The sequence below is a fragment of the Neolamprologus multifasciatus genome, chromosome 13 (genome assembly GCF_963576455.1).
Source record: "Neolamprologus multifasciatus chromosome 13, fNeoMul1.2, whole genome shotgun sequence".
Lineage (NCBI taxonomy): Eukaryota > Metazoa > Chordata > Actinopteri > Cichliformes > Cichlidae > Neolamprologus > Neolamprologus multifasciatus.
This window is the reverse complement of record NC_140451.1, coordinates 2,097,999-2,125,264: the sequence shown is the minus strand read 5'-3', so window position 1 is coordinate 2,125,264 and position 27,266 is coordinate 2,097,999. Positions and strand designations below refer to the sequence as shown.

Below are 27,266 nucleotides of genomic sequence, written 5' to 3'. Positions count from 1 at the left end.
TGAAATGCAGTTTATTAAAGTGCAATTAAAAAAAGGTTTTTGAAATGAAGTTTATTAAAGTGCAATTAAAAAAAGGTTTTTGAAATGAAGTTTATTAAGGTGCAATTAAAAAAAAGGTTTTTGAAATGAAGTTTATTAAAGTGCAATTAAAAAAAGGTTTTTGAAATGAAGTTTATTAAAGTGCAATTAAAAAAAGGTTTTTGAAATGCAGTTTATTAAGGTGCAATTAAAAAAAAGGTTTTTGAAATGCAGTTTATTAAAGTGCAATTCGAAAAAGGTTTTTGAAATGCAGTTTATTAAAGTGCAATTAAAAAAAGGTTTTTGAAATGAAGTTTATTAAAGTGCAATTAAAAAAAGGTTTTTGAAATGAAGTTTATTAAAGTGCAATTAAAAAAAGGTTTTTGAAATGCAGTTTATTAAAGTGCAATTAAAAAAAGGTTTTTGAAATGCAGTTTATTAAGGTGCAATTAAAAAAAGGTTTTTGAAATGCAGTTTATTAAAGTGCAATTAAAAAAAGGTTTTTGAAATGCAGTTTATTAAAGTGCAATTAAAAAAAGGTTTTTGAAATGCAGTTTATTAAAGTGCAATTAAAAAAAGGTTTTTGAAATGCAGTTTATTAAGGTGCAATTAAAAAAAGGTTTTTGAAATGCAGTTTATTAAAGTGCAATTAAAAAAAAGGTTTTTGAAATGAAGTTTATTAAGGTGCAATTAAAAAAAAGGTTTTTGAAATGAAGTTTATTAAAGTGCAATTCGAAAATGTTTTTTGAAATGAAGACTTAAAAAGCATTTTAAAAATCAGTTTATTAAATTGGAATTCAAAAATGAATTTACAAATGCAGATTTTATTCTACAATTCATTAATTAAGCACAGGATTTTTTATTTCGATGCGCGTGGCTCTTGTGGTCCTCCATAATAAACTGAGTTTAAAGTGAAACCTGTAAATGCTGACGCTACAGGAGATCCAGCTGAGAGGACAAGTCTACCTGTTGAAGGTCACCGAAAATACGTGTGTGTGTGTGTGTGTGAGGTTAATTTGTTTCCTGTTTCAGTTTTTACCTTATTCACAGCCAAAGCATCAGGAGGAGCACTGCACACAAATCAGACTTTTCATGGATCCTTATGTAACAGCTGCTCTACAGTCAAACCCCACAAAGAGAAACCAGCAGGTACAGATAAGCCCAAGGTGTGGCCTCCAGTAACACTGTGAGGAACCTTGGAGTCATGTTTGACCAGGATATGTCCTTCAACGCACATATTAAACAAATATGTAAGACTGCTTTCTTCCATTTGTGCAACATCTCTAAAGTTAGAAATATCCTGTCTCAGAGTGACGCTGAAAAACTAGTTCATGCATTTATTACTTCCAGGCTGGACGACTGTAATTCATTATTATCAGGAAGTCCTAAAAACTCCCTGAAAAGCCTTCAGTTAATCCAAAATGCTGCAGCAAAAGTCCTGACAGGGACTAGAAACAGCAGATTTCTCCTACACTGGCTTCTCTTCACAGGATTGACCCCTCATGGCTGCCCCTCCCTGCCCCTGTCTTTGCTTTCAGTCTCTTCCTGTTTAAAGAGAGTTCTTCCTTCCCACCATCAACAAAGTCTTCATATATGGCGTCATGTGATCACTGGAAGCTTAAAACATCTCCCTTCTTGTGCTCAGTGAAAGCCTGAATGGATGGAGGTGTTTTACCTGCTGCGACCTGAGAGCAGGTAACATGATGTGAGTCAGCAGAGTTTCCAGACTGTTCAGGACGCCGCCACCGCCGCTGCAGTCCAACACGCCAAAGTTCACTTCCTGGAAACACCAGGTTGCACCAGAAGATCAGAATGATTGGCTGCATCCATGTCACAGTCAACCAATGAGGTCTGTGCAGTTTGTTAAATTTGCAGGTGAGGAGGTGACCCAGACCAGTTACTGACCTGCTGCACGTTAGCGGTGGTTATGGCCTTCTCAGTGGTTCTCAGGAAGAACAGACATTTCCCCAGTAAAGGCTGGAAATACAGAACGTGATGGAGTTCAGATTCCTTTAACGTGACGCAGACAGAGCACTTCCTCTGCACTCTGTCACCAAAGTTCACCATGCAAAGGAAAACCTTTCATGGGCTTTAAAGACGGGGTGGTTGGAGAGCTCTGCAGGCTGCTCGTTACCAGTGATGGGAGTAACGGCGCTACTTTTTTCAGTAACGAGTAATCTAATTACTATTCCTATCGTTACAAAGCCGTTGCAGTTACTAACAAGAAAATGTGGGGCGGTCCGTTACTATGTTTCAACAAACAGACGGTTGAAGCTGTGTTCAGCTTCCAGCAGCTTATATCAGCTGCAGGAAGTAGCTGTAAGTAATCTGGGCGCTGCAGCTTTAAGCAGCTGTGCTCCCGCAGACAGACCATCACTTTTTGGCACAACAGCTGGAGCTCAGGGGGCAAAACAACCGCATGAGTGCTGCTGTTTGACTGAGGAAGAGTAAAGGAGTCGTGGTCAATCACATGACCACTTACAGACAAAGCAACAAGGTGATATATACCAGTTTATAAACTGTGTTGATGGCCAGTAAAACCAGTCATGATAAACAATATATACGCGTGTTTGTTCCTCAATAGTTTCATGTTGACTGTCTGAGGACAGCAGCGAGACCTCTCTGCTTATGAGCTGCTGTCAGACCTGCAGGTATCAGGCTGTGATCTTCTCCTTTATACTGGACACTAATTATTATTTTGGAGTCGCACAAATAATTTGTGGCGTCTTATTGAAGAACAGCTGATTGTTCTGGAAACAGTTTAATGGTTATTAAAAAAAGGGTAAAAGGTAAATGGCTGCAAATAACTTTGTTGTTTGCAAAACTTGTGCATAATTTTCAAATTTATACTTAAAGTTATGAAAATGATTCGTTAAATGTGGTTGTTACAGTAAAAAATATAACTTTTTATGTTTTCTGTCTGATTTTAGACCAATTGTGTTAATACAGTTTGTCAAAATGAAAACATACGTGTAGATTCAGACACGTGAGGTTGTGCTGAAAACAATGAGACCAAACAAGGCAAAGTAAATAGTTTTTAAAGGTAAATGTGGAGGAAACATCAACAGCTGTCACGGCTGGGGCAGCAGTCGTGCGGTGGAATGAATGAGGACCCGAGATGCAGACGGCGGTGGAGATGCGAGTGGAGATTTATTTACAGTGACAATAACAAAGGTGAGGGAAGAAGCGAACATCAAGCTAAACTGGGACAAACTAACAGACAAAGCAGAAAACATGAGGGCAGCAGGGAAACACAGAGATGACACGAAGAAGGCAGAGAGACGTGGAGACACACCGATGGACACGGAGACACACAGAGTCATGCAGACGACGCCACAAGCAACACAGGCAGACACACACTATAAATACACACGAGGTCATGAGGGGATGACACACAGGAGGGGAGCACAGCTGAACCACAAGACGAGACACAAACCTTCAAAGTAAAACAGGAAACACACAGACTGTTTTACAACACAAGGACACGAACAGAGCACAGAGGACAGACACAGGCAGGGCTGAGAAAACACGGAAGCACTAAACATAAGAACCAAACCCTAAGAACGAATACAAACTCAGAATAAACACCAAACACAAGATGAAACCAAAAGGAAACACAAAACGCTGCGACCCAGGACCCTGACAAAAGGAGTTCACAATGGCCGATTATACCCTGGAGCCCAGAGGGTACTTTTAAAGTAACACAATAGTTACTTTTCCTAGTAATTAATTACATCTACAACCTTGTAGCTCAGTTACTAAGTTACTTTTTTGAAGAAGTAATTAGTAACTATAATTAATGACTTAATGAATGTTTAATGACTGTTTGAAAGTAACTTGCCCAACACTGGATATGAGCGAGTTTCCCAGCTGATGCAAACTGGAAAGCTTCTCCTGTTTGAAGTGGATCTATTCAGCTTTTATTTCCTGATCATTTTAAGCATCAACAAAGTTTCTAAAAACAAGCAACAGTTTGTCATCATTCATAAACTCTGACGTCACAGGAGTGTTTTTATTCCTGTCCCATGTTTGAACGTTTCTGCATATCAGAGCTGCCAACACGGCACCGACTCAGGCTGGAACTGACTTTAAATCCTTCATCATTCATGATCCTGTTCAAACCACATCCAGGGGAAACGTGATTAGCATGTAGCCTTTAGCTCATGTTCTGATTGCTGCTCCTCCATGTTTGTAGTCCTTTTTTCTGTGAATAAGTGTTTGTGGAGCTTTGAGCTCCTCAGACTTCGGCCTCTCGACCTCCTGATGTTCAGCCTGCAGCTGTCAGTCATCCAGTGTTTGCTCAAAGACTTTAATCACCTCGTTAACCAAACAAAGCAGCACAGTTTGATCCATGGAAACACAAACACGCTCAGGCTCATCGTCTCTGAACAGGACAATGATGAATCGTAGGCTCGGGATTGTTTGGAGCTTAAAGAGAAATCAGATACGTCAGAACACAAAAACCCCGAGAGGTGGATCAATGTGACGTCACACAGCTCTGAGTCCTCGAGTCTGATCCAGGCTCGTGCTTTAAGACACGTTTGTGTGTAACACTCAGCTCAGGTGTGTTCAGGACATTTGCTTGGAAGAAGCCGTCTGTGGATAAATCCTGCTCTCCACCTCAGCTGTCAGGTTTATCCAGAGAACGGCCGTCCTGACTTCCAGCAGCCCCACAGTCCTCGTTTCTAATAAACTGGCATCACTGAAACGAACTGTCTGCCTCGCTGTTCAATAATCTGCTCTTTGCCAATTTCCCAGCAGAACCTTCCACTCATATCAGCATTTTTCTGTGATTCTCACATGAACTAAGCATAAAAAGCTGAAGCCAACCTCAGAGTTCCCCGTAGTGAGGAAGAGTTTCCTCTGAGCCACAGCTGAGTTTGATGCGTCCACAAAGGAAGACTGACGGGAGGACAGACTCTGGGAGAAAGGCAGATATTAAAAGATATGAATACAAAGTGCAACAAACAGCAGATTATGAAGAGCGGTTAGACCTTCATGTGTCCGTCATTGAAATGTGATCAAAGTTACCTGTTTGACATCCTGATAGAAGAAAATCAGCTTCTTGGATCCGTTTGCAGCAAAGAATTCATGGATCAGACTGAACTGGAAGAATCAGACATTAATGACTCAAAGGTTCAACTCTGAGGAAGGATCACGTCTCTGAACTTACTCTGTCATCAGAGACCATGGCGTCTTCCACCGCCGCCTCCTCCAGGCTGCCGGCGTCTGCCAGCCTGCTCATCAGGTATTTATGTCGGGCATCCAGAGCTGCCCGCCGTTCCTCCTTCACGGCTCTCGCCTGTTTGGCTACTTCTCTCCTCGCCTCATTGGACAGCAGCGTCGTCCTTTTACTAGACACCTGGAGAAACATCAGCTCAGTCTACAGACGCAGAGACCAGTGAGAGCTTGGCCCAAACATCTGCAGGTTTCTGAGGACCACGTTTGACCCTGACTGGAGGCATCGATTCTGAGTGCGACTGCCTAAACTGAGCTACTGCCCCCCCTCCACTGAGACGTTCTCCTGTGATGTGTCATGGGGGGAAGTGTTCCTCACGGTTGGACTCGTGAGAAGTTCAGTCAGTTTATTCAAACTTTAAAACATTTTCAGTCTCTGGATTTCAGCAGAAACAAATGTGAACACAGCACTTTTTGATTGAGTATAAAAGGATGAAAGAGTCAGTGATCAGTAACATTGTTGCTGCCTGATGCTGTTGTAGAGCTGTCTTTGGATCCTCACGTTCCTGGAAGCCTTCCCTGGATTGCTCATATATCATTATCTTGTTTGTGTTCAGTAGAATCAGGTGTTGTGGATGCAGGTCGTAGCTGTGTGAGGCCTGTACAGTCAGCGCTGTGTGAGCGCTGTGTAACGTTAGCTTAGACTTATTTCTGTTGTTATCATCCTTCAGGTTAATGTTGTTTTCATTGTGCATCACAGGAAGTGTGGGTGGCTGTTAGCCTCACAGCTCATGGAGAGTTGCTGCTGCTCTGCCTCCTTTTTGATGTTTCTGCTCTTTGTGGCTTTGTGTTACTTTGTGTCGTGTCTGAAACAAAGTGAGTCCATGTTACTAACTGTAGTCTCTGTCTCGTGCACAGCTGACTGTTGTCTGAATGAAAGTATTTTTGTACTTTGTGTAATCTGTTGGGTCTTTGAGCCCTTTTTAAACAGCATATGAGCCATATGTATGTGTGTATATGAAAGGTTGTTTGTAATCAGAGTTGGGGAGTAACGGAATACATGTACCGCCGTTACGTATTTAAAATACAAAATATGAGTAACTGTATTCCGTTACAGTTACCGTTTAAAAAGGTGGTATTTAGAATACAGTTACTTTGTTGAAATAAATGGATTACATGGCGGTACTCTGTAATTTTGGTCATTCCACGCCGCGCATTGCGGCTCCAAACCCAAACAAAACACGCGAGAAGAGGCTGTAAAAAAAAAAAAAAAAAAAAAAAAAAAAGCGTCCTGTTGGTGGCGTTAGTCAAACAACGGAGCCGGAGCCAGCCGGAGCCAGCCAATAGAGTCAGCAGTGCACGTTGGGCAGGAATGCGTGTCAGAGTTGGAAGTTCCAACACCATTTCATATTCAAAGAAGAAAGGGATGGGCGGAATTTCACAGTGCAATGCAAACTCTGCTTGCCAGCAAAGAAGATGCTCTCTGCGTCAAAAGACTCCACCTCCAACCTAACAAAACATCTGAAAGTAAGTTATTTTAAAAAACTAAAGTTAACATACTGCAAATATCTTATTTTAGTTGTGGTAGCTACCTAGGCTATGTGCCACTTCAGTAGCTTCGATATAATATTGCTGTGATTTTAGCTAACATTGTTAGCTGGCGTTAGCTAACGTTAGTTCATAGACTGGTAAACTTGGTAGATAGCATTAACGAGCTGTAAATTATGGTGTGCAGTTGTGAAAGTCATCCCAAAATGATTAATAGTAGGGTGGACATTAAGGTTGGGCGAGATTAAAAAATTTTCCAACCGACAATCGTCAGTCAAACGATAACCAACATAATCGTGCAGGTGACTTGTTAATGGGCGGAGCAATGTAATAATGCACGGACTGATTTGCGCATTTAGAATATAAATAGAAAGTTTAGTTTGGGGGGGATATTTTTTCTTTTTTTCTTGTTGGAGTTTCTGTATTAACATAGCTACTTTTTGGATTATTCATTTATTTATTCGAGATGCACCAAATTGCACAAAAAACCTAACTTTACCTCTGATATTTTTTTATGGTCGCTGGAAGTGACATTTTGGTTTTTAACTTATTTGTTTTTTCGTCGAGTATCTAAAACATAAACACTGGAACACAGTTTAAGTGGAAAAAGAAGTCAGTTTCTTTGTATCCCTCCCCACCCTTGTGGTTTGTTTATTTAAATTAAATGTTTTGTTTTTTTCTTAAGATAGACTACTGCTTTTCTTTCATTCTATTATGAGTTTGAGTAAATGAATCGCTGCATTTGTTCATGCCGTTAAAACACCACTATTATATTTTCCATCGACTGCTTCTCTTACCTTCAACCAACATTATTATTATACTTACTCATGGGCAAAAAAAATTAAAAAATTCCTCTTGTAAAAACAATCGGTGAAAGGCTCAACTTATTGTTGATAGTCGAGATATTCGTCCAATTGCCCAACCTTTTTGCAGTGATCTCAAATACAAAACAATTTCTTCATCAGTAATATTTTATCTTTTGGTTGGTCTCTCTTTTTTTTTTTCCAGAGGATGCATCCCAGGGTTATACACAGTTTACCCAAAGCATATACATCGGATCATGGTGATGATGGCAAAGACACAGCCCCTCCTCCTCTCAAACAAGCCATCCTTAGCACTCCAGCCATCACCCAAAGGAGAGTAAATTCCTTGATATTTGACTTCATAGTCAATGAAGTGCAGCCCTTTTCTACCGTTGAGAACACCTCATTCCGTAAGATGGTTGAAGGACTAAGTGGGGGCAGGAGTCCTGTTTGCAGAAAAACATTGATGACTCACATTGAGAAAACCTTTCCAAAAATGAAGGAAGCAATAACTGAAATTCTTCTACATACTCAAAATGTGTGCACAACAGCAGATATCTGGACTGCGCATCACAGAAGTTTCATTGGCATTACATGTCACTGGATCGAGTCAGACACATTGGATCGCAAGTCTGCTGCACTGGCATGTGAGAGGATAAGAGGCCATCACACTTATGATGTTATTGCCGCCAAAATAAGTCAGGTTCATGCTGAATTCCAAATCCAAGGCAAGGTTAGTGCTACAGTCACAGACAATGGGAGCAATTTTGTAAAAGCTTTCAATGAATATGGAGATTCAGAAACAGAAGATGATCTGGAAGACACCGATGATGTACAATTTAATGATGTCGCTACAGTACTTGAGGAGGAGCAAGAACATGAGGAGGTGAACTTCTTTTTGCCACCACACCATCGATGTGCTGCGCACACACTAAATCTCATTGCCACAACTGACCTTGATAAAGCTGCTTCACAGCAGGGTGTTTCCAGAAAATTATATAGGAGTGCAAAGGCAAAATGTGCAGCCATCTGGAATAAGGCTCATGACTCATCAGGTGCTTCTGATGTAATTGAAGAAATTGCCCAAATGAGATGTGTTGTACCTTCAGTGACTAGGTGGAGCTCAGAGTACCATGCAATCGAGAAGCTAATGAATCTACCTGAAAGTCAGCTCAATGAAATCTGTGAACAACTGAAGGTGGCTAAACTGCATCCTCAAGAGACAGTGTTTCTCAAAGAGTATGCCGCCATTCTGAAACCACTTGCCTACTCAGTCAACCTGCTCCAGGGGGAAAAGAACTGCTATTTCGGATATGTGATTCCCACCCTTCTCAGTCTGAAAGCCAAGTTATCTGAAAAGTTGACACAAGTGCAATTTTCAACTCACATCCTCTTAGCAATCATCAAAGCAATTGACACTCGATTTGCAGCTGTATTAGCCTCCCATGAAGCAAGGATGGCAGCATCCACCATCCCAAAATTTCGACTCTGGTGGCTTGCTGATGATGAGAGAGAATCCATGAGAAGAACAATGGTCCAAGAGGCCCGTCTCCTCAACACAGAACCTTCTAATGACACCAGCACCACTGGACATGCCTCAGTGGGAAATGAGCCGGAAGATGATGACGACAGCTTCTTCAGTTTTCAGAGTACACAGGTGACCTGTTCTACAGCGGAGGATGAGGTACAGAGGTATCTTCAAGATTCAGATAAGACATTGACCTCATTAAAGGGATATCCATTGATCAGAGCCCTCTTCTTAAAATACAATAAAACTCTGCCGTCAAGTGCTCCAGTCGAGCGTCTCTTTAGCCACGGAGGACTTGTTTTCACCCCACACCGTAACCGCATGACAGACAAACACTTTGAACAGGTGCTCTTGCTGCGTTACAACCGCCTTTACTGGACTGTAGACTAGGCGAAACAGATGTAGGTAGTCTGCTGAAACTATCTTGGTATTGTTCACAGATAGGGCTTGCAACCTCAGTATTTTGTAGTCTTTAGTATTTGTTTTTGGCATGCATTCAAAAAGCAGCACCTCATATGTTTACTGCAATTGTTCGCCAATTATTTGATTTTTGTGGCCAATTAAGGTTTTCAACCAAGCAGTTTAGCACTGACACCTTGGACAGTTCTTTGTTGCATGCCTTTGTTAAATGGCCATAAGGTAATGTTGATGAGTTGCATTAAAACATATATTGTCTTGTTTTAAAAATTATATCTAGGGGTAAGGTTTAAAATGTAATTTCTCATTGTTACATTGAGTTTGAATATCTGAGTTGTATTGAAAAATCTTTTGTAATTTAAAATTATTGGTGGAAGAATAATATTGACAGTAAATGCCAAAATAATATATTTTTCATTTTTGAGTATAATTTTATATATTGCCTTTTTTTGTCCTAATAAGAAAACAGTCATTGAAAATGCTGATATTTTTTCTCCTTGTACAAGGCTACTTTTTGTTTTAACTAAGTGATGTTGGTGACCATAACAGTAAATACTTTTCAATGGCATATTTTATGTTTGTCTTCCACTTCCAGCTTTATAAATAAAAAAAATGTTAAGGAAAGACTGTGCTTTTTTATTATCTTTAAGAAGAAAAAACATCTTATACAAACATACCCAAGTCTTTGCTCCTCTACATTACATATATTATCTTAAGTTGGGCTTAACAGTTAATTGGTAAAGAAAAACAAACAAGGATTTGCAGGATGTGATAGCAACATTCATGTAGTTGTAAAAAGCATGACAATATATTAAGTAATCCAAAGTATTCAGAATACGTTACTCTCATTGAGTAACGTAGTGACAGAATACAGAATTCAGAAAAGTTACAGAATACATTTTGGGGCATGTATTCTGTAATCTGTACTGGAATACATTTTAAAAGTAACCTTCCCAACACTGTTTGTAATACATAAAACTGTTGCTTATTCTAGAGCTGCTGCTGTGCCTGATTGGTCTACTCGCTCTAAACTGAAGGTCGACTTGATTCTTTTGGTTTTTTACATTTTGTCAATAAACCAACTTCTTTATGATTTGAACGGCGTCTCTGACGTGTCACAGGCCTGTCAGCTTTCTTGGTGATTGGTACAGTTTTGAGCTTCATGCTCTGGCTGTTGTTGGGTTTTCCTCTTTCATATTAAAGCTTTTGTCCTACATTTGCTCTAAAGTCTAATTCTAATCCCAGCACTGTGTCTGGGTGTGTGATGGTTGTTTTCCTGCTCTTTCTCATGAAACAGTCACAACATTGTCAGTCCAACTTTCACTCTTTGCTGCGTTTGCTGCAGCTGCAGTGAACATGGTGCCGTTTGCCTTTAAGAAAGTTGTGCACAAAGGCTTTTTCTCTAGCAGACAGCTGTGTGGCTAAAAGTCAGATCATTTTTTACCACCTCAGTCACACTGGACTGAAACAAGAGTGAAACTAGGAAGAATCAGAGTTTGTCCAGTGACTGCACTGATTTTCTGTCCTCCTATTGGCCGGTGTCCTTCACCTGTCACACCTGGTCCAGAAAGAGTGAGAATGTTCAGAGCTTTAATGGAAAAGAATATTATTACATATAAAAGGCCTCTAACAAGTATTGTAGTGTTCATCAGGATGAAGTCCATCATGAACACTTCAGAGTGCTTCAGACAGTCGGTGTTTCACCCACAGAGCCTCCAGTCTGCATATCAAAGGATCCTGAGGAATGACAGTGAACCCGAGTTCCCCTCATTACATTCATGTGTGTGACTGTGAGGAAAAGCTGATTGTATGAACGTGTGTGAGCGAGTGAATGAGGCTTGTATCAGAGTGGAGATAATGTCAGCGGCACAAGCTGGACGCTGCAGGTGTCACATGTGAATCTGTGCATCAGTGTCTGCACCTTTGTGGAGGTGAAGCTCAGGAGGTTTGTTCAAAGCTCTGTCTGCTCCATATTTCTTTCCCTCAGGCCTCTCCAGATCAGGAAGGAGGTCCTGTTCTCCTTCTCCCTCCTGGACTTCTGGATCCAGGGAAGGATCAAAGTCTGTCAGCCCAGCATCAGAGCTTCTGGCTGGGGGAGGACTGGAAGTTTCAGCTGGAGGCTGAGAGCCTGGATCTGCCATCTGAGTCACAATTCAAATATTCTCAGTAATCTCATTTTGAAAGCTCATTCATTTGGACTGAATGTGGGACAGGAGCACATCTGTACTGCTTCAGCTGGACCTCTAACAGCACTTTGTAAATGTTGGACTGTTTGATCTTCCAGCTGCTTCATGAAGCTGCAGATCTTTTCATTGGGTAACAGTTCTGACTGCAGCATGCGCTGCTCTTAAACCTGCAGCTATAGTTGTGCATTAATAACCTTCACAGATGTCCAGGTTACCCCTGCTGTGTGCTCTGATGCACATGTGCTGAACTCCTTTATTCACACAGCCACGTGTTTCTCACCTGCTACCAATGAAAGCTGCTAGTTTTTAAATAAGAAGAGATTTTACAAAAAGCTTTTTCTCTTTTTTAATGTTTAATATAAACATTTCATTTCAATAATTTCCTTTTTTCTTACATTTGACTGATGGTATCATCTTTCTGTGAAACTGTGCTGCCATCATCTATCATAAGACCACAGATAAAATGCAGATAAATGTGGTGTTAATAAAGCTCCCAAATAAAAACAGGACTCAGTAATAATAATGAGACGATGTTTCATCAGATCAGAAACCAGCAGGGTTATAATACCTGTGCTGACTCACCTGTGTGCGTCTGTCTGAGGACGAGTCTCTGATACTCTGGGACCAACCGGTGAAGTCAGACTAACAGTGGAAACAGGAAGTGAATGAAAGTTTGACTGTCTCCATGGTAACCCAGGCCAGGGGAACACACAACAAAGCTGCCTCCTCTGTGGCTGTTAATTCATTTATTTCAGCCACTGAAATCATTCCCAATGATGTCGAAGATTTAAAAAGACAAAAATACACAGTATATATAGATATGTATGTATGTATAAGGAAAGGGGCCACAATACGACAAAACAATCTAAAACTCAGCTGCCTCGATGTGTCCTGACTTTCTCGTGTTTACTTAAAGAATCTCTTTGAATCCAGGTTTTGGACTGTTTCATGTATATTTGGTTTGTTCCTGGTTCGCTGCTACTTTAGAGTTTATTCCTCTCAGTGTTTCTCCCTCTCGGGTCAAGTCTCTTGTATTAACTTTGTTCATGTGTCTGTTTCAGTTTTCACATTTCCTGCTTTATTTTGACGAGTTGTCGTCCTCGTGCTTTGCTTTTGTTTCCCTCATCTTGTTTGCTGTGATTTAGTTCACCTGTGTCTTGTTCTCCCAGCTGTCTCCACTTCCCCTTATTGCCCTGCTGTCCATCAGTTATCAGTTATCAGAGTTCCTGATCTCTGAATTCAAAGTCCAGCATAAGAAAGCAGGCAGCAAAACTTTATTTAAACAGGCAGAAGCACAACGTGCTGCTCAAAGCAGAAGCACAGAGGAGAGTTTAAACCTCAGTAAACAGATTGTAAACACTGGTCATGTGATTCAATAGGTTATTCCAGCATTACAGGTAAAAACAGCTTCAGTTATATTGGTGGAAACTGACGCTGGTCCCAGATAACCTGAGGTGTTGCTCTTCAACCTGTAGATGTGGTTCAGCATTAATGGAGCTTCACATATTTGCTGGTTTGTGCACTAATAATTACTGAGGTCCCAGACTCTGCTTCAGTCCATCCAACGTCCTGCTCAGCATCTAATCAGAGTCCAGGTTTTAACGAGAGGCACTTTCAGAACTAAAGTGCAGTTTAAAAACACATCACATGAAGATCACAATGACACTGTCAGTGGTCTTTGACATTCATGGTCACAGCTCCACAGACTCTTTCCAAGTCTGTCTTCATTCAGGTTCAGCTCTGTGGAAAGGCATCGATCCTCCTCACAGAGATCAGCAGTGAGCTGGCTTCACTTCCTCGTGTCCATCACGTCTCGTGCTTTATCTGCTCTGCTGTGATCTGACTGATTCATCTCCTGATCGTTGATAACACGCTGCTGCAGGAGTTTATCCAGACGTTGGTTTAAAACAGGTTCAGACACTCTTTCAATAAACCGTGAGTGAACTGTGAACAGCCTCTCAGCTGCTGGGACTCGGGCCTCAGCTGGGACACTCCTCATTAAGGTTTCTGTTCTTGGTGCTGAAGGAACAAAGATAGATAACAGACATGTAACAGGACGCTGACCTGCAGGTGAAAAGAGACTTAAGTATGATTTCAGTTGAACTTTTATGAAATAACCAGATGTTTGCAGGGTCATTTCTGCTCTGGCTTCTGGCAGCAACCTTACCTGCAGGTAAACAGATGATTTCCAGGTTTCTGTCCCCTCTTGGTCTTTGACCATCAGAGTCACAATCTCTGGATTTGTAGTCAGGAAAACTTGAAATGTTGGATGGTAATTTGGGCCAAACTTTAAGTGAAATTGTGTTTGCTAAAAACCAACAGAAAGGTGCCGTTTTCATGACCAGTGGGTTATCCAGCTGCTCCTTATACCAGACAATAATAAAAGCATCATTATTAGACACTGGAGCTCGTATCATAGCTGACACCACATGTAGAGTTTAAGTTCACACAGAGATGATGACATTTTTCTAAAACCAGCAAACAATAAACAAGAAATGTAACAAGAGTTTCAGAAGAAGCTGTTTTACAGAGAAATGATTCCCCTGAAGACAAAATTATTATTATCATCCTTTATTTCTCCAGGTGAAAATTTAATCAAGATTAAAAATGTCATTTTCAAGAGAGACCTGGCATCATGGCAGAAAGAGTCCAAAATGTACCACATAAGTACATAATAATTCAAACAAATACAGAATAGAAACCACATCCTACAGAAATGTCATAAAGTTTCATTAACAGACAGAACAATGGACTTCAAACTTCCCCCAAAACAACAGAAACACATTTGAAGATAATGAATGACATTTATCCCTCTAAAGAATCACTTAGACTACGATTTAATATGAATGAGAACATGTTCATAAATATAAATGGATGAAACCAAAGATTTTATCAAACCCTGATTTAGAGACAACAGAACATTTGGTTTGATTTCACAAGATAAGAATGACGACTGAGTGGGAAGATTGTTTATGTTTAGTCAAATCTTTCATACACAAAAGTAGGATTACAAAACCATCCCCTAAGTTTGTTTTATTCAAGGAATTGAAATTATAGAAAAAAACGACTTTAAGAAAACAAAACTCTGTAACTCTAAAGCATCTGATTTGGATACCTGAGATCAAATTTATCTCCCCTTGGGTTTGTTTTCTTCCCATTTGTGGCTTTAATTTATTGTTACATCCTGTTTGTTTGCTTCCATCTGTATACACGTCCATATTCACGATTATGTTTCTATTCTTACATTGCTTTGTAATCGCTGTTCCCTCTGCTAACTGATTTGACCTTTTGTATCTCACAATGATACCTCAGTGATTCTTGAGATAAGGGACAAAACATGTCCGGCAGATAAAACCCAATTTTGTGGTTAAAAATATGCATACAAGTGTTAACCCAACTGCCTAAAAGACAAACCAAGGCAATGTTTATACAACAAATCTATGATTTTGCATTTTTTATACATATATATTTATTTTAAATGGTACAATACATAACCAGTACCTTAAAAATCTATTGTCCAGAAGCAGGTGTGATAATATTAAAATACAGAAAAAAATTAAAAGTAATGTAAAATTAAACATCATGGCTCTCGTCACTAAGTATTTAAGTTAATACCTTATATAATATCAAAATATGCAATTGAAATTTTTTTTTTTTACATATTTTTTAAGTGATTAAAATTGTGTCCAGAGTTTTTGTCAACACCATCAGATTTTTTTAAAAGTACAAAAAAATCAGGAATTATTGTGGGCAGCTTACACCCTGAGGACCCCTTTACCACTTCCTGTTTGAGACACATGCCATGAGGTCACTGCTCTGATAATTCTTTTATTTTTATTTCATTTATTGCACACCTTTCTGATAAAACTCTGTGTCACAACCATAGTGCGTCAACACCAAAGTCGATGTAATCCAAGATTTAATTATTTTTTTTGTAAAAATAGCCTCATTTAGGTAGATTGTAGAAGCCATAAGCAAATGATGAAAAACAAGATGGCTGTGTGTGTCATGAGAGAAAGTCGGGTATTGTGTCAACACCATCAGATGTCAACACCATCAGGATTTTTGTCTGACGGTGTTGACCCTTTTTCTAATGGTGTTGACAAATGTCACAAAAGTGTGCTATTCACCATTTATATTAAGTTATTTTTTACTAATATTTCAGTCATATTACTTCCTGTGTATTTTACTGATATTTCCGCTTCACAGACGTGTCAAATATTATCAAATTTGCCTTATCTTGAACCTCATTGTTTATGTATACATTATTAATCCTGTAGGAAAATGCTTAGTCCTGCATTTAACCCATTCACTCAGTCATGCAGTGGGCAGCTACAAATCCAGGATCGCCTCTGTTCGTTGGATCTGAACGCCCAACCTTTCGATCATGTGGCATCTACTGAGCTAGCTGTGCCCTGAGAGCTGGTCTTTAAGTGTTGATGTATGAATCCTGCTTCCGGGCCCAAACTACTCTGTGTTTATTAAGCCTATTAAAATGTTTTAATGCTTTTTATCTTGTTCTATTACATCTGAACAAGCCCCTAAAAACAGCCAGTGATCACTGTCAGCCTAACCATCACAAACCCTTGCATTAACTTTTATCAAGTGGTAAAAAGTTAGCGTTCATCCTCCAGCTTCACTGTGTTTATGTTATGCTAACATAGCTGTGTCGCTAGCAATCGCGCAGCACATCACTATATACCAGCTAGCCCAACTTCAGTAACCTGACAATAGTCACTGCTGTTTAGTTTCTGTCTTAATTTATGTTGGAAGTGATAGCAGAGCTGGTGTATCATGTTCAGGTGGAAACAAGCAATCTAACTTCTAACTCTGTTAAATTTCATATATTCTGTTTTCATGGATGCCTGGATGTTACCCCTGATAGAGCAGCCACACTGATCATTTTATTAAAGATGAAAGAATTTAGACAGTTTGTAACTCTCAGTGATGCCGCAGAGTTTCTTTGGGATCTGCAGCGGAGTTTGGACCTGGAAACGGCTAATGACAGACTTAATGGCCGGATAGCATTTCTATTGCTTGATGCATAATTGTGTTGTGAATATTCATCCTTAATCTGTAAAAAAGCATCAGGTTCAGAAAAACTATAGTAATTACAAAATGGTACATTTCAGGCTAGAATAGCAAAGGGGAAGCAGTCAGAGGAACGAAAGAGAAGGAACAGGGATGATCGAAAAAGAAGGAGAGAAAAAATTAACAGCCATCCTGAGCTGAAGAAAGAGTTTCTCATAAAGGGAAAGATGGAGAAATAGATTGAAAGAGGGAAAAATAAAGAACATCAGTGATTTGAAAGGAAGAGAAAAAAGGCAGAAGAGAAGGTTTTGGAAGAAAGCACAGAGAGTCAAAAGGAGAGAAAGTCCAGCAGGGTCTAAACACACAACCACAGAGAACTTTAGGAATCAAGGAGTAGGTAGCTACTTGCTGGTGAACTATTAAGATGTAGAACTTGACGTGTGCAAAAACAGAATTTTTATGATGTGTCTTGTGATATTACAAAGGTTGTTAAGGTTTAATGGTCATTTTGAAAGAAATAATATCTTGTTTTCTACTAGTGTGTCACCACCGTCAGCACCTTGTCAACCATAATATGGAGCTTTTGTTTATTTTTCTCTTTTGGAGAACCATATATTTTCCTCCCTCATGATCTTCCAATAAAAATATGTAATTTTCTTAATAAATGTGTAATTTGCATGCTGCTTAATATGATTGTTTCTTATAGAGATTAAATACAAGCTTCTGAAAATATGTATGACTGTAACTCTAATAATAAAAAGCCAAAACAATCTTACTTTTAAATGTGGTATAATTACTTTGAAAACATGTGTGCATAAACAATAGAATAGAGAAGCTGCTAATAGTCAAAATAGCTGAAACAACTTAACTTAAAATCTATATTTTTGCATTTCTTTGTGTCTGATGGTGTTGACAAAAACCTTGCACTTCTCCAGCAAAAACATAAATTATTAAAAAATGTTACACCTGGGAGACCAAAACATGGTGAGACAGCCAAAACTTTGGGTAACAATTATATATAAATATGTTTTTGAAAAATCCAAAAATATATTTTAGAAAATTAAAACCTGTTTTGTCCCTAATCTCAAGAATCACTGACCTGTCATATTTGTATCTGCATCTAAAAGATAAGAATAAAACAAGTTTGCTGCTGCTTCAACCTCTCTGGATCATCAGAACACAGCTGCTCCTCTCTCAGCACACACACCGTCCTGTTTACCATCATCAGCTCCACCTGCAGAGAGAAGGAGGAAGAGCAGAGGAGATAAACGAGTGTTTCCAGAGACTCTTCATCAGCTGTCAGTCAGTGATGCAGCACATCCAGTATAAAGAACAGCAGGGACTTCAGTGCTGGGACTGTACTAGAGATGGACCGATCCGATATTACGTATCGGTATCGGTCCGATACTGACCCAAATTACTGGATCGGATATCGGCGAGAAATAAAAAATGTAATCCGATCCATTAAATATCAAAAAAGCACCTCACAAAACTTGCTACACAGCGTAACTCTTCTCATAACCGTAGCACGTTGCAGCAGTGTGCTCACGTGATAGAGCGGCTGTGTGTATTTGTAGCCTAGCTAGCAAACCAGCATTTCATCTCCGAGGAAGTTTTCCCAGAGAGAAGTAAAGCAAGTGTGTAAGTTCATCTCTGAATGTTTGTAAAGCTTATGGAGCGACTGCCTCTCTCTCTCTCTCTCTCTCTCTCTCTCTCTCTCCTGCTGCTACTTCAATCGTGAAACTGCTTAATGATCAGCTGATCGGCTTTTCTGTCGCGAGTCCGTCTCTCTTCTTAGTTTTTGCCCCACTTCTCACCAGAAAGAGGAAACCAGCGGCTGAACAACAGCAGCACGTTTAAGCTTGATAAGCTGTTGTTAGAATTTATTTATTAATACTTTCTACACCAGGATCTTTTTCTACGTAGCTGACTGCTGATAACTGTGCAGGGGCGGATCTAGCAAAGTTTAGCCAGGGGGGCCGATAGGGCATGAACAGGGAAAAGGGGGCACAAAGACATACTTTTCTTTCTTATTCTCATTTAAAATGTCTAGCTTTTAATAAATAATTATCTGACTCTTACACCCAAAGTTTTAATCTGATGTAAAATATATAGAAGTCCATTACTGTATATAGTAACTGTTCAATTCAATTCAATTCAATTTTATTTATATAGCGCCAAATCACAACAAATGTCGCCTCAAGGCGCTTCATAGATACAGAGAAAGTTAAGTGTTAAGTCTAATATACCCTAGTAAGCTATAGTACTTTTTCCTTTGGGAAGATACCATCTGTGCAGTCTGCAATTCTGTTGAAGAAAGATGTTGAATCTATTTAATTATTCTTGAAAAATAATTTATTTCTGTGCATTTTCCCCCTGCATCAAATTAAATTTGATTACATCGATTAAGCATCATGAGGTGGAGGGTGGTTCCCTATTTTTTTTTTTTGCTGGGAGTTTGCAACCCTATTAGTTAGGTTGCTTGATATTTCTGCTAAGTACTCTTTAAAATACCAGAATAGGGAGGATGGAGCAGGTTTAAGGTTATTAGTTTGATCAGTATTGCTGAACTATGAAATATTTTGGGCGCAGTGTATTTTTTACATACAGGTATAACAGAATAGCTTTAGTGTTGTTATTTATTTAAACTTGAGTATGAACTTATACAAAATGCAGCAAGATATTAAAAAAAACGTTTTATTGATTAAAAAACACACTATATCGGATTCATATCGGTATCGGCAGATATCCAAATTTATGATATCGGTATCGGTATCGGACATAAAAAAGTGGTATCGTGCCATCTCTAGACTGTACTAGGACTCATTGTTGCTTCACTTTCTCTAATCTTTGGATTTTTATTGAAGTTAATGAAGATGTTTTTCACTCCTAGTTTGAGTTTGGACTTTCATTCATTAGAAGAACCTTGGTGTGTCCACTCTGAGCTCTGTAGGAACCCCAACAACAAGCCCAACAATCCAGATGGACGGTTCCAGCTGTTAACTGGAGGAATTCCATCCAAACATCTGCTCTCACTAAATTCTTCCTCACCTACAGACTGTGTTCTTCATTGCTTTAAACTTGGGAATGAATGCAGTCATTGGTCTGTGTGCTGCTTTGTTCAGAGAGCTGATTGGCTGTTGACAGTGTTTGATCAGAGCGTGTCAGCCATTACTATGGTGACCATAAAGGCGAGAAACAGGAAGTGTTTGTGTCCAATCCTGAAGCCTGTCACCATTCTCCTCTCACAGCTTCACTGAGAAGCTGCAGCTTTACAGGAAACACTGGATCTTTGTTTCATACTGACTGTGTTTAGTACAATACTGCTGACAACACCACCCACTCACTCCATCACTCTACTGACCTCAGAGTCTCCAGTCTGTAGTCTGGACTCTGCTGAAGATCAGACAGCTGCTTCACATCTGAACGCCACAGGTTGTTGTTTCCACTCAGGTCCAGCTCTCTCAGATGGGAGGGGTTGGACTTCAGTGCTGCTGCCAGATAATCACAGCTGATCTTTGACAAACCACAGTTCCTCAATCTGTATAAAGAATGAAAGATATAAGTTTACTTGACAAAGTGTGAACTTGAAATCATTTAGTGTTTCATAATCTGTTCAGAGCTGAAGAAGGTTCAGAATGTAGAAGTTTAGAAAATGGAAACTCCAAACAGCTGAAGCCAACAGGAAGCAGCTTCAAACAGGAAACTGTGCAGAGTTTCAGACTATATGTCCTGATGCAGCCAGTTGGATTTTGGAGATTTGAATCTCTGTTCTGTGACTAAGTCCTTGAATCATTTCTTCCAGTTGGTCCAACAAGACAGACTAAGTATTGGACATGTGTTGTGGCTCCATTAGGGGAGCTTCTAAATGTGATGTGATGGCCCCTCTGGGTCTGTCAGGTCACAGGACTGAAGAGAGCTCAAACTGGGCACACAGTTGTTCCAGTCTGGACCAAAGACTCTATACTGGGACTAAGGGACTGCTTTGACTGCACCCACTGGGACTTTTTAAAGGCTCATGTTCTCACTTAGATCATCGATTTCTACTGACATTTCTTTCTGGGAAAATGGAGATTACTTTGGAAACAGGAAGTATTTTCCCCAATAAGCAGCCCTGGATTAGTAAATCACTCCAGCATGTTCTCAGGCAGAAGAAGCTGTCTTGTTATGAGGGAGAGAAGAAAAAGATTGAGGCACAGAAACTTGTTGAAAGAGAGATAAAGCAGCTAAAATCAGGTGTAAAAGTAAAGCAGAGGATGAGCTGAATAAAGGACACTCAAGGCTGGCTTGGAAAGGAATGAAGTCCATGGTGGGGATGCAGAACAAGGAGCAAAGATGAATGTGATGCTGAATGCAGAAGACTTGGACTCATTTGATTCCAGCTTTGATATCATTGATTTCAATGAAGAGCTTTGTGATTGTAGCAAAGGGCTGGTAGCTCTGAGAGTCCCACTGATGAGGTGTTTGTGTGGAAATCTCTTAGTGGGACCAAAGAGAGAAAAAGCCCTGGTCCTGATGCTGTGGGAGGGAAATGATTGAAGTGTGCTGTGAGGAACTGACTGGGAGATTTTCACACATTTTCCAGTCCTCCTTCGAACAACAGGAAGTTCCCAGCATATGGAAACAAAGGTTAAGTGTCCTATGGCCCTCAGTGATGATGGTGCTGTGGCCCCACCACCTCCACCTCTTTGTAAAGGAACTAACTGTAATCTGAAGCTTCAAAAATGGAACTAAAACTTCCTCCACTAGGTGGCAGTGTCTGATGAGAAAGTGTTAGTGGAGCTGGCCTGGAGTCAGAAACAGGAAGATGCAGGATTTGGGCTGAACTGGGGAAAAGTGGTTAGCACTAGTGCCTTAAAGCAAGAAGGTTGTAGGTTGAGGCTTGTTGGTCAGCTGGGCCTTTCTGTAGAGGTTGGATGTTCTCCCACAGTCCAATGAAATGGTGCTTAGGTTCATTGGTGAAGATGGCGCCTGTGTGTTTGGAATGCCGTCAACCGCTCTTTTTTATCTGTTTGATTTTATTGTATTTGGCTAATGTTGTGCAACATGTCAGTTCAACACTGTTGTATGATCGCCAGACTTTATTGGAAATCGGCTCATCCACCAAAGTTTCAGTTTGGTTTGGTAAAGATAGCCAGGGTTTTCTGCCTCCCTACCTGGAAGCAGTACCATTGCGCTGGCATCCCCTACCACTGTCGCCAGATATGCGGAAGCGATGCAGGAGACGGGGTACCCTTGGAGGTCGCCCCGTTAAGCTGAGAATCCGGATTTCTTACCTTCCTTATGATCTACGCTAAGTTCATCTATCTTTTCCACGACTCTTGGTACCATCGCGTGCTCTGGATCCTGTGGATTCCTGGTTGGTTCCTGTTGTCGGCTCTATCAGGAGCAGCCCTGTTAAATCATTCCCTCTTCGGCATCTGCGTTGGAGGGGAATGGACCGATCAAACCTTCGATCGGTGGATCTGGTTGTCACTGCCGCGGAGGTCTCCGAACCAGCTCCCCTCAGGTTGGGTTTAATAAATTCCAGATCGGTGGCGAATAAGACCTTCATCCTGAAGGATTTCTTTTCTTCCCATGCATTGGATTTCCTCTGTTTGACTGAAACCTGGAGTTCACCTGGTGAGTTAAGTGTTTTTTCTGAACTGCTGCCCGCCGGCTGTGCTTATTTTAGCGCTCTGAGAGCTTCTGGTCGTGGCGGGGGGTTAGCTGTTGTTTTTAAATCACACTTTGAGTTTAAACAACTATGCTCATGGACACACCACACCAGCTTTGAACTTTGCCTATGTGAACTGGGCCACTCGCCTTCATTGCTGTGTGCAATAGTTTATCGGCCTCCTAAATATAACAAGGAGTTTTTATCTGAGTTTTTGGAATTTCTCGCTGACTGTGCATCCCGGTATGACCAGGTCCTGCTACTCTGTGATTTTAATATACACATCTGTTGCCCAGGGAAGCCCCTGGCTAAGGACTTCATGGACCTGGTGAACTCTTTTAATCTTGTTCAATCTGTTAAATGTGCCACTCAAGAACGTGGTCACACCTTGGATTTGGTGTTATCATATGGGTTATCTGTCTGTAACTTACATGTGGAGGATGCTGTATTCTCTGACCATATGCCCATTTTATTTGACGTTGTTCCTCTTAGTCCTGTTGTTAAACGGGCTGCACCTACGCGATGCTATCGAGCCTTTGGCTCAGATACTCCCGAGCATTTTTCAACACTATTTGAACAACTTGTGTCTAGTCCCTCTGAGTCGTCCTCCGTAGATGGATTACTCTCTCATCTGGACTCTGTTTGTAAATCTGCCCTTGATGTTGTTGCACCTCTAAGACTCAGGCAGTGTAAACCCAAGGCCAGCCCTTGGCTAACCGATTTTACTCGAGCCATTAGAAGAGAATGTAGGAGATGTGAAAGACGATGGAAAAAGGACAGGCTGTACGTTTCTCTGGAAGCTCTTAAGATGAGCTGGAAAGCTTATCAGAGGGCAGTAAAGACCGCCAAAAACTCCTATTTTTCACAACTTATTGCTGTTAATTCACATAACCCTCGTGTTCTGTATAATACCATTAATTCTGTACTGAATGCAAAGGATCGTGTTCTTTTGCAGTCTTCTGAGGTTATGTGTAATAGGTTTCTTAATTTTTTTGTGGATAAGGTTGCCAGTTTGAGACCCTCCACTTTATCTTCTGTTGACCCGGCTGTGCATGTTCCCTGTTTAAATTTGCTTATTGCTTTCCAACCAATTGTTCTACCTGAACTAGAGAAGCTTGTGTTAACTGCTAACCCGTGTGGTTCTCCGAATGATGTCGTTCATCCCCGTTTTCTGAAAGAGGTGTTTCCTACTGTTAGACCACATATTTTGAACATAATCAATACCAGCCTTTTGTCAGGTCAAGTACCAAGTGAGTTTAAGCATGCAGTTATTCATCCCTTACTTTAGAAGCCAGGCTCAGATATTTCAGATATGTCAAACTTTAGACCCATCTCTACACTTCCTTTTCTGAGTAAGACCTTGGAAAAGGTTGTTCACACTCAGCTGATGGATTATCTAAACAACTCTCAAATGTTTGAAGTTTTTCAGTCTGGCTTTAAGCCGTTTCATAGCACAGAGACAGCTCTCATAAAGGTTATGAACGATATCCTGGTAGCGACAGACTGTGGTAAACACGTAGTGCTTATACTACTAGATATGACTGCTGCATTTGACACAGTGGATCACGTCCTGCTGATCTCTCGATTACAGCATTGTGTGGGCATTTCTGGTTTGGCACTCCTGTGGATAAAATCATATCTGTCAAACAGGAGCTTCTGTGTTAAGTTGGGCTCGTCATTGTCCTCTGTGGCCCCTCTGTCGTGGGGTGTACCACAGGGATCTATTCTTGGGCCATTACTGTTTTTATTGTATCTCCTGCCACTGGGTGCGATCTTTCGTAAACATAAAGTTTCATTTCATCTATATGCTGATGATTGCCAGCTTTATTTTCCTTTCAGTTGTTCTGATAGCTCCCCAATTAGACTCCTGCTTGATTGCCTCAGTGATGTTAAGTCATGGATGGCTCAAAACTTTTTACATTTCAATGAACGTAAAACAGAAGCAATTCTGTTCAGCCCGAATCGTTCTGCTGATATCCCTGATGTTGACCTTGCTGCTCTGACCCCTCACCTGAAGGGCTCGATTACCAATCTTGGGGTAAAAATCGACTCTGCACTTACCTTTGATGGCCACGTGAATGCGGTGGTGAAATCGTCATTCTATCAACTCAGGCGTCTGTCGAAGGTTAAACCTTTTCTTTCAAGGCGTGACTTGGAGACTGTTATCCACGTTTTTATAACCTCACGCTTGGATTATTGTAACTCCCTTTTAATAGGGGTTGGACCGGGCACTCTGACATGCCTGCAACTAGTACAGAATGCTGCGGCACAGTTTTTATCTGGTAAAAGGAAATTTGAGCACATTACTCCGGTCCTGGCCTCCCTGCACTGGCTTCCAATTGAATTTAGGATTCATTTTAAAGTTATTTTATTGGTTTTTAAATCTTTAAATGGTCTGGCACCTGCATATCTGTCTGATTTGCTGAAGACCTATGTCCCCACTCGTTCACTCCGGTCAGCTGAGCAGCTGTTGCTCTCAGTCCCAAAATCACGGCTGAAACTGAGAGGAGACCGAGCGTTCTCTATCGTGGCTCCTAAGCTTTGGAATAATCTTTCTCTTCACATTAGGCAATCGACATCAGTGCTGGTTTTTAAATCCAGATTGAAAACGCATTTTTATTCACTGGCTTTTGACTCAGTGGTTGACTGACTTGTATTTTATTGTTTTCGCTATGTTTATTATTTTACCGTATTTATTATTCTTATGGTATCTATTATGTTTCTATTGTTCAGCACTTTGGTCAGCCTTGTGTTTTTTAAGTGCTATATAAATAAACAATGATGATGATGATGATTGGTGCTTCTAAATTGGCTGTAGGTGTGGATGTGAGAGAGTGCTTCTCTGTCTCTCTCTGTTGGCCCTGTGATGGACTGCTCACCTGTGCAGGTGGACCACGCCTCTTGCCCTACGAAAGCTAGGGCACAGGCTGCAGCCCTGTGAGCCTAAGCTGAGTAAACAGTTAGCAAAAATGATCCATAGATGGCCTGAAATTCCCCAGTTAGCAGTTTGGTAGATAGCTATGACATGCTAATCCCATCCAGCAGCTGTATTCTGCCTGTAAGCTGATCCCTGCTGAGCCAAAGCACTTTTTCATATACAAATTACAACCTTTAATAGAAACCTATTGGTCAGCATCTTATTAGCCTGCTGTTAGCTTCATTCCACAGAAAACTGAGAGGAACTAACAGAGTTGATAAAGAATAAAGAGAAATGTGCTGATTTAAAGCCTTTAAAGTGCGTCAGATGATCTCTGTCCACTTCTGTCCACTCATTCATTCATGTAAGCTTTCTAATGCAGCTTTGATCGTCACAGTCTGCTTTATGAAACTCATTCTAACCCTGAATGTCAGAGTGCTCCTCCTTCTCTTTCCCATCATTCATGCTGGCAGTGGAGGAGATTTGGATGCTGGACTGTGTTTTGGATGATGTGTGTATGTTTGTGTTGGACTGCTGTCTGTAAAGCAAACAGACATTTTGCTTTGGATTTCAGTGTCAGACAGACTTTAAGGTCCACATACTTCTTAAGGTTATTGATGTGATCACTGCCTTCACACTGTTACAGTCAAAGCTGGAAATCATTTACAAGTAAACTTCCTATTCACCAACACTCAGTGTGATGTCATCAGGAAATGTCTCTGCCTCCAGCTCACATCAAAGCATCTGACTACCTGACCAGCTAGCATTACCCAACATGCCGTGCAGCAGTGTCAGTTTGTAAATGTTCAATAATTCCTGCTCCAAACTGTTTCTCTTTCACAGACTGCTGTGTGCCGTGACCTCTGACCTGCTAAAGAGACTCAGCTGTGGATTATTCATTGTTGTGTCTGATACTTAGAACTGTGAGGAAGAAGCTACACAGTTAATCAGGGACCCCTCTCTCTGAATCAGGAAAGGTGGGCAGGCCGCGTGTGGGCGGCGGGCCATACGTTGAGTATCACTGTTTCAAATGTGAACATTGTTCTGCTGCAGTCAATGGACTAAACCAGAGAAGAAGAAAACAGACTTTACCATGAAGACCCTCAGTGTGGATCAGTATAATATCAGCCTGATGTCTGCAGTTTAGTGTCAGCACAACTTTCACATCATATTCATCTCAGCACAACTAAAACATGCTGACTGACCCCAGAGTTTCAAGTCCACATCCTGGACTCTCCAGGAAACCACACAGATGCTTCACTCCTCGATCCTGCAGCTTGTTGTTCCAGCTCATGTCCAGCTGTCTCAGATGGGAGGGGTTGGACTTCAGCGCTGCTGCCAGATAATCACAGCTGATCTCTGACAAACCACAGCTCCACAATCTGTATAAAGAATGAATAATGTATGTTTACTTGACAAAGTGTGAGCTTGAAATCATTCAGTGTTTCATAATCTGTTCAGAGCTGAAGAAGATTCAGAATGTAGAAGTTTAGAAAATGGAAACTCCAAACAGCTGAAGCCAACAGGAAGCAGCTTCAAACATATACAACAAGAGAAAAAACTCTGAATGTTTCACATTAAAGTCGTACATTTCTAACAAGAGTATTTTAAAAACAGCGTCACTGATGATCATCTTCTGCTCAGTAAAACTTTGGTTTTCCACATGTGAGTGTTAATGATGCTCATCATTAACCAGAGCAGACGTCTCTGAGTGTCCATCACTCTCTCCTTAAAGAGAGCGCACCTCAAGGATGTTAGACTGGATTCAATGTCCCAGCGTTTCCTGTCTTGTTGGAGTTGTTCCACGGCAGCCTAGCAGCACGTTTCATCCTCATCAGTCATTGGACGTGTTTGTAACGTAGCGTGTGATGAACCACAGCCCTGACAGGAAGTCTGCTGACTCACACAAGACAAACTGTCTCATTTAAGTCTTTGACCATGTGGGGGCACTCTGGACTGTTGGTGGATTTGTATTCAGGGTGTT

General features: G+C 40.7%; 3 protein-coding genes across 3 annotated transcripts in view; 1 reads left to right on the top strand and 2 right to left on the bottom strand.

Moving 5' to 3' along the window:
- Window positions 1-1,086: 1,086 nt before the first annotated feature.
- On the bottom strand, window positions 1,087-6,226 carry LOC146504779 (dynein axonemal heavy chain 5-like). Its single transcript, XM_085183337.1, has 5 exons — window positions 5,192-6,226; window positions 5,050-5,124; window positions 4,849-4,938; window positions 1,924-1,995; window positions 1,087-1,798 (listed from the first exon to the last, which is right to left on the bottom strand). The coding sequence occupies exons 1-5, from the start codon at window positions 5,390-5,392 to the stop codon at window positions 1,637-1,639; spliced, it is 600 nt and encodes a 199-aa protein (XP_085039463.1). The 5' UTR covers window positions 5,393-6,226; the 3' UTR covers window positions 1,087-1,636.
- LOC146504778 (zinc finger BED domain-containing protein 4-like) lies at window positions 6,227-10,349 on the top strand. The gene is made up of 2 exons (XM_085183336.1): window positions 6,227-6,723; window positions 7,753-10,349. The coding sequence occupies exons 1-2, from the start codon at window positions 6,673-6,675 to the stop codon at window positions 9,463-9,465; spliced, it is 1,764 nt and encodes a 587-aa protein (XP_085039462.1). The 5' UTR covers window positions 6,227-6,672; the 3' UTR covers window positions 9,466-10,349.
- A 7,009-nt stretch (window positions 10,350-17,358) lies between these two features.
- LOC146504777 (ribonuclease inhibitor-like) overlaps window positions 17,359-27,266 on the bottom strand; it is a gene marked incomplete at its 5' end in the record, with an annotated part of 29,430 nt that continues 19,522 nt past the window's right edge. The window contains 3 exons of the mRNA XM_085183537.1: window positions 17,359-17,937; window positions 20,065-20,250; window positions 26,488-26,664. Coding sequence (XP_085039663.1) covers window positions 17,934-17,937; window positions 20,065-20,250; window positions 26,488-26,664 — 367 coding nt within the window. The remainder of the gene's footprint in view (window positions 17,938-20,064; window positions 20,251-26,487; window positions 26,665-27,266) is intronic.

Excerpts from the sequence above, each read along its gene's own strand:
- LOC146504779 (XM_085183337.1), bottom strand. The coding sequence starts at position 5,392 with ATGTTTCTCCAGGTGTCTAGTAAAAGGACGACGCTGCTGTCCAATGAG. Across the intron at positions 5,125-5,191 it reads CCATGGTCTCTGATGACAGA|TTCAGTCTGATCCATGAATT; the intron begins GTAAGTTCAGAG and ends TGATTCTTCCAG. Across the intron at positions 1,996-4,848 it reads TCACTACGGGGAACTCTGAG|CCTTTACTGGGGAAATGTCT; the intron begins GTTGGCTTCAGC and ends CTGTATTTCCAG.
- LOC146504778 (XM_085183336.1), top strand. The coding sequence starts at position 6,673 with ATGCTCTCTGCGTCAAAAGACTCCACCTCCAACCTAACAAAACATCTG. Across the intron at positions 6,724-7,752 it reads ACCTAACAAAACATCTGAAA|AGGATGCATCCCAGGGTTAT; the intron begins GTAAGTTATTTT and ends TTTTTTTTCCAG.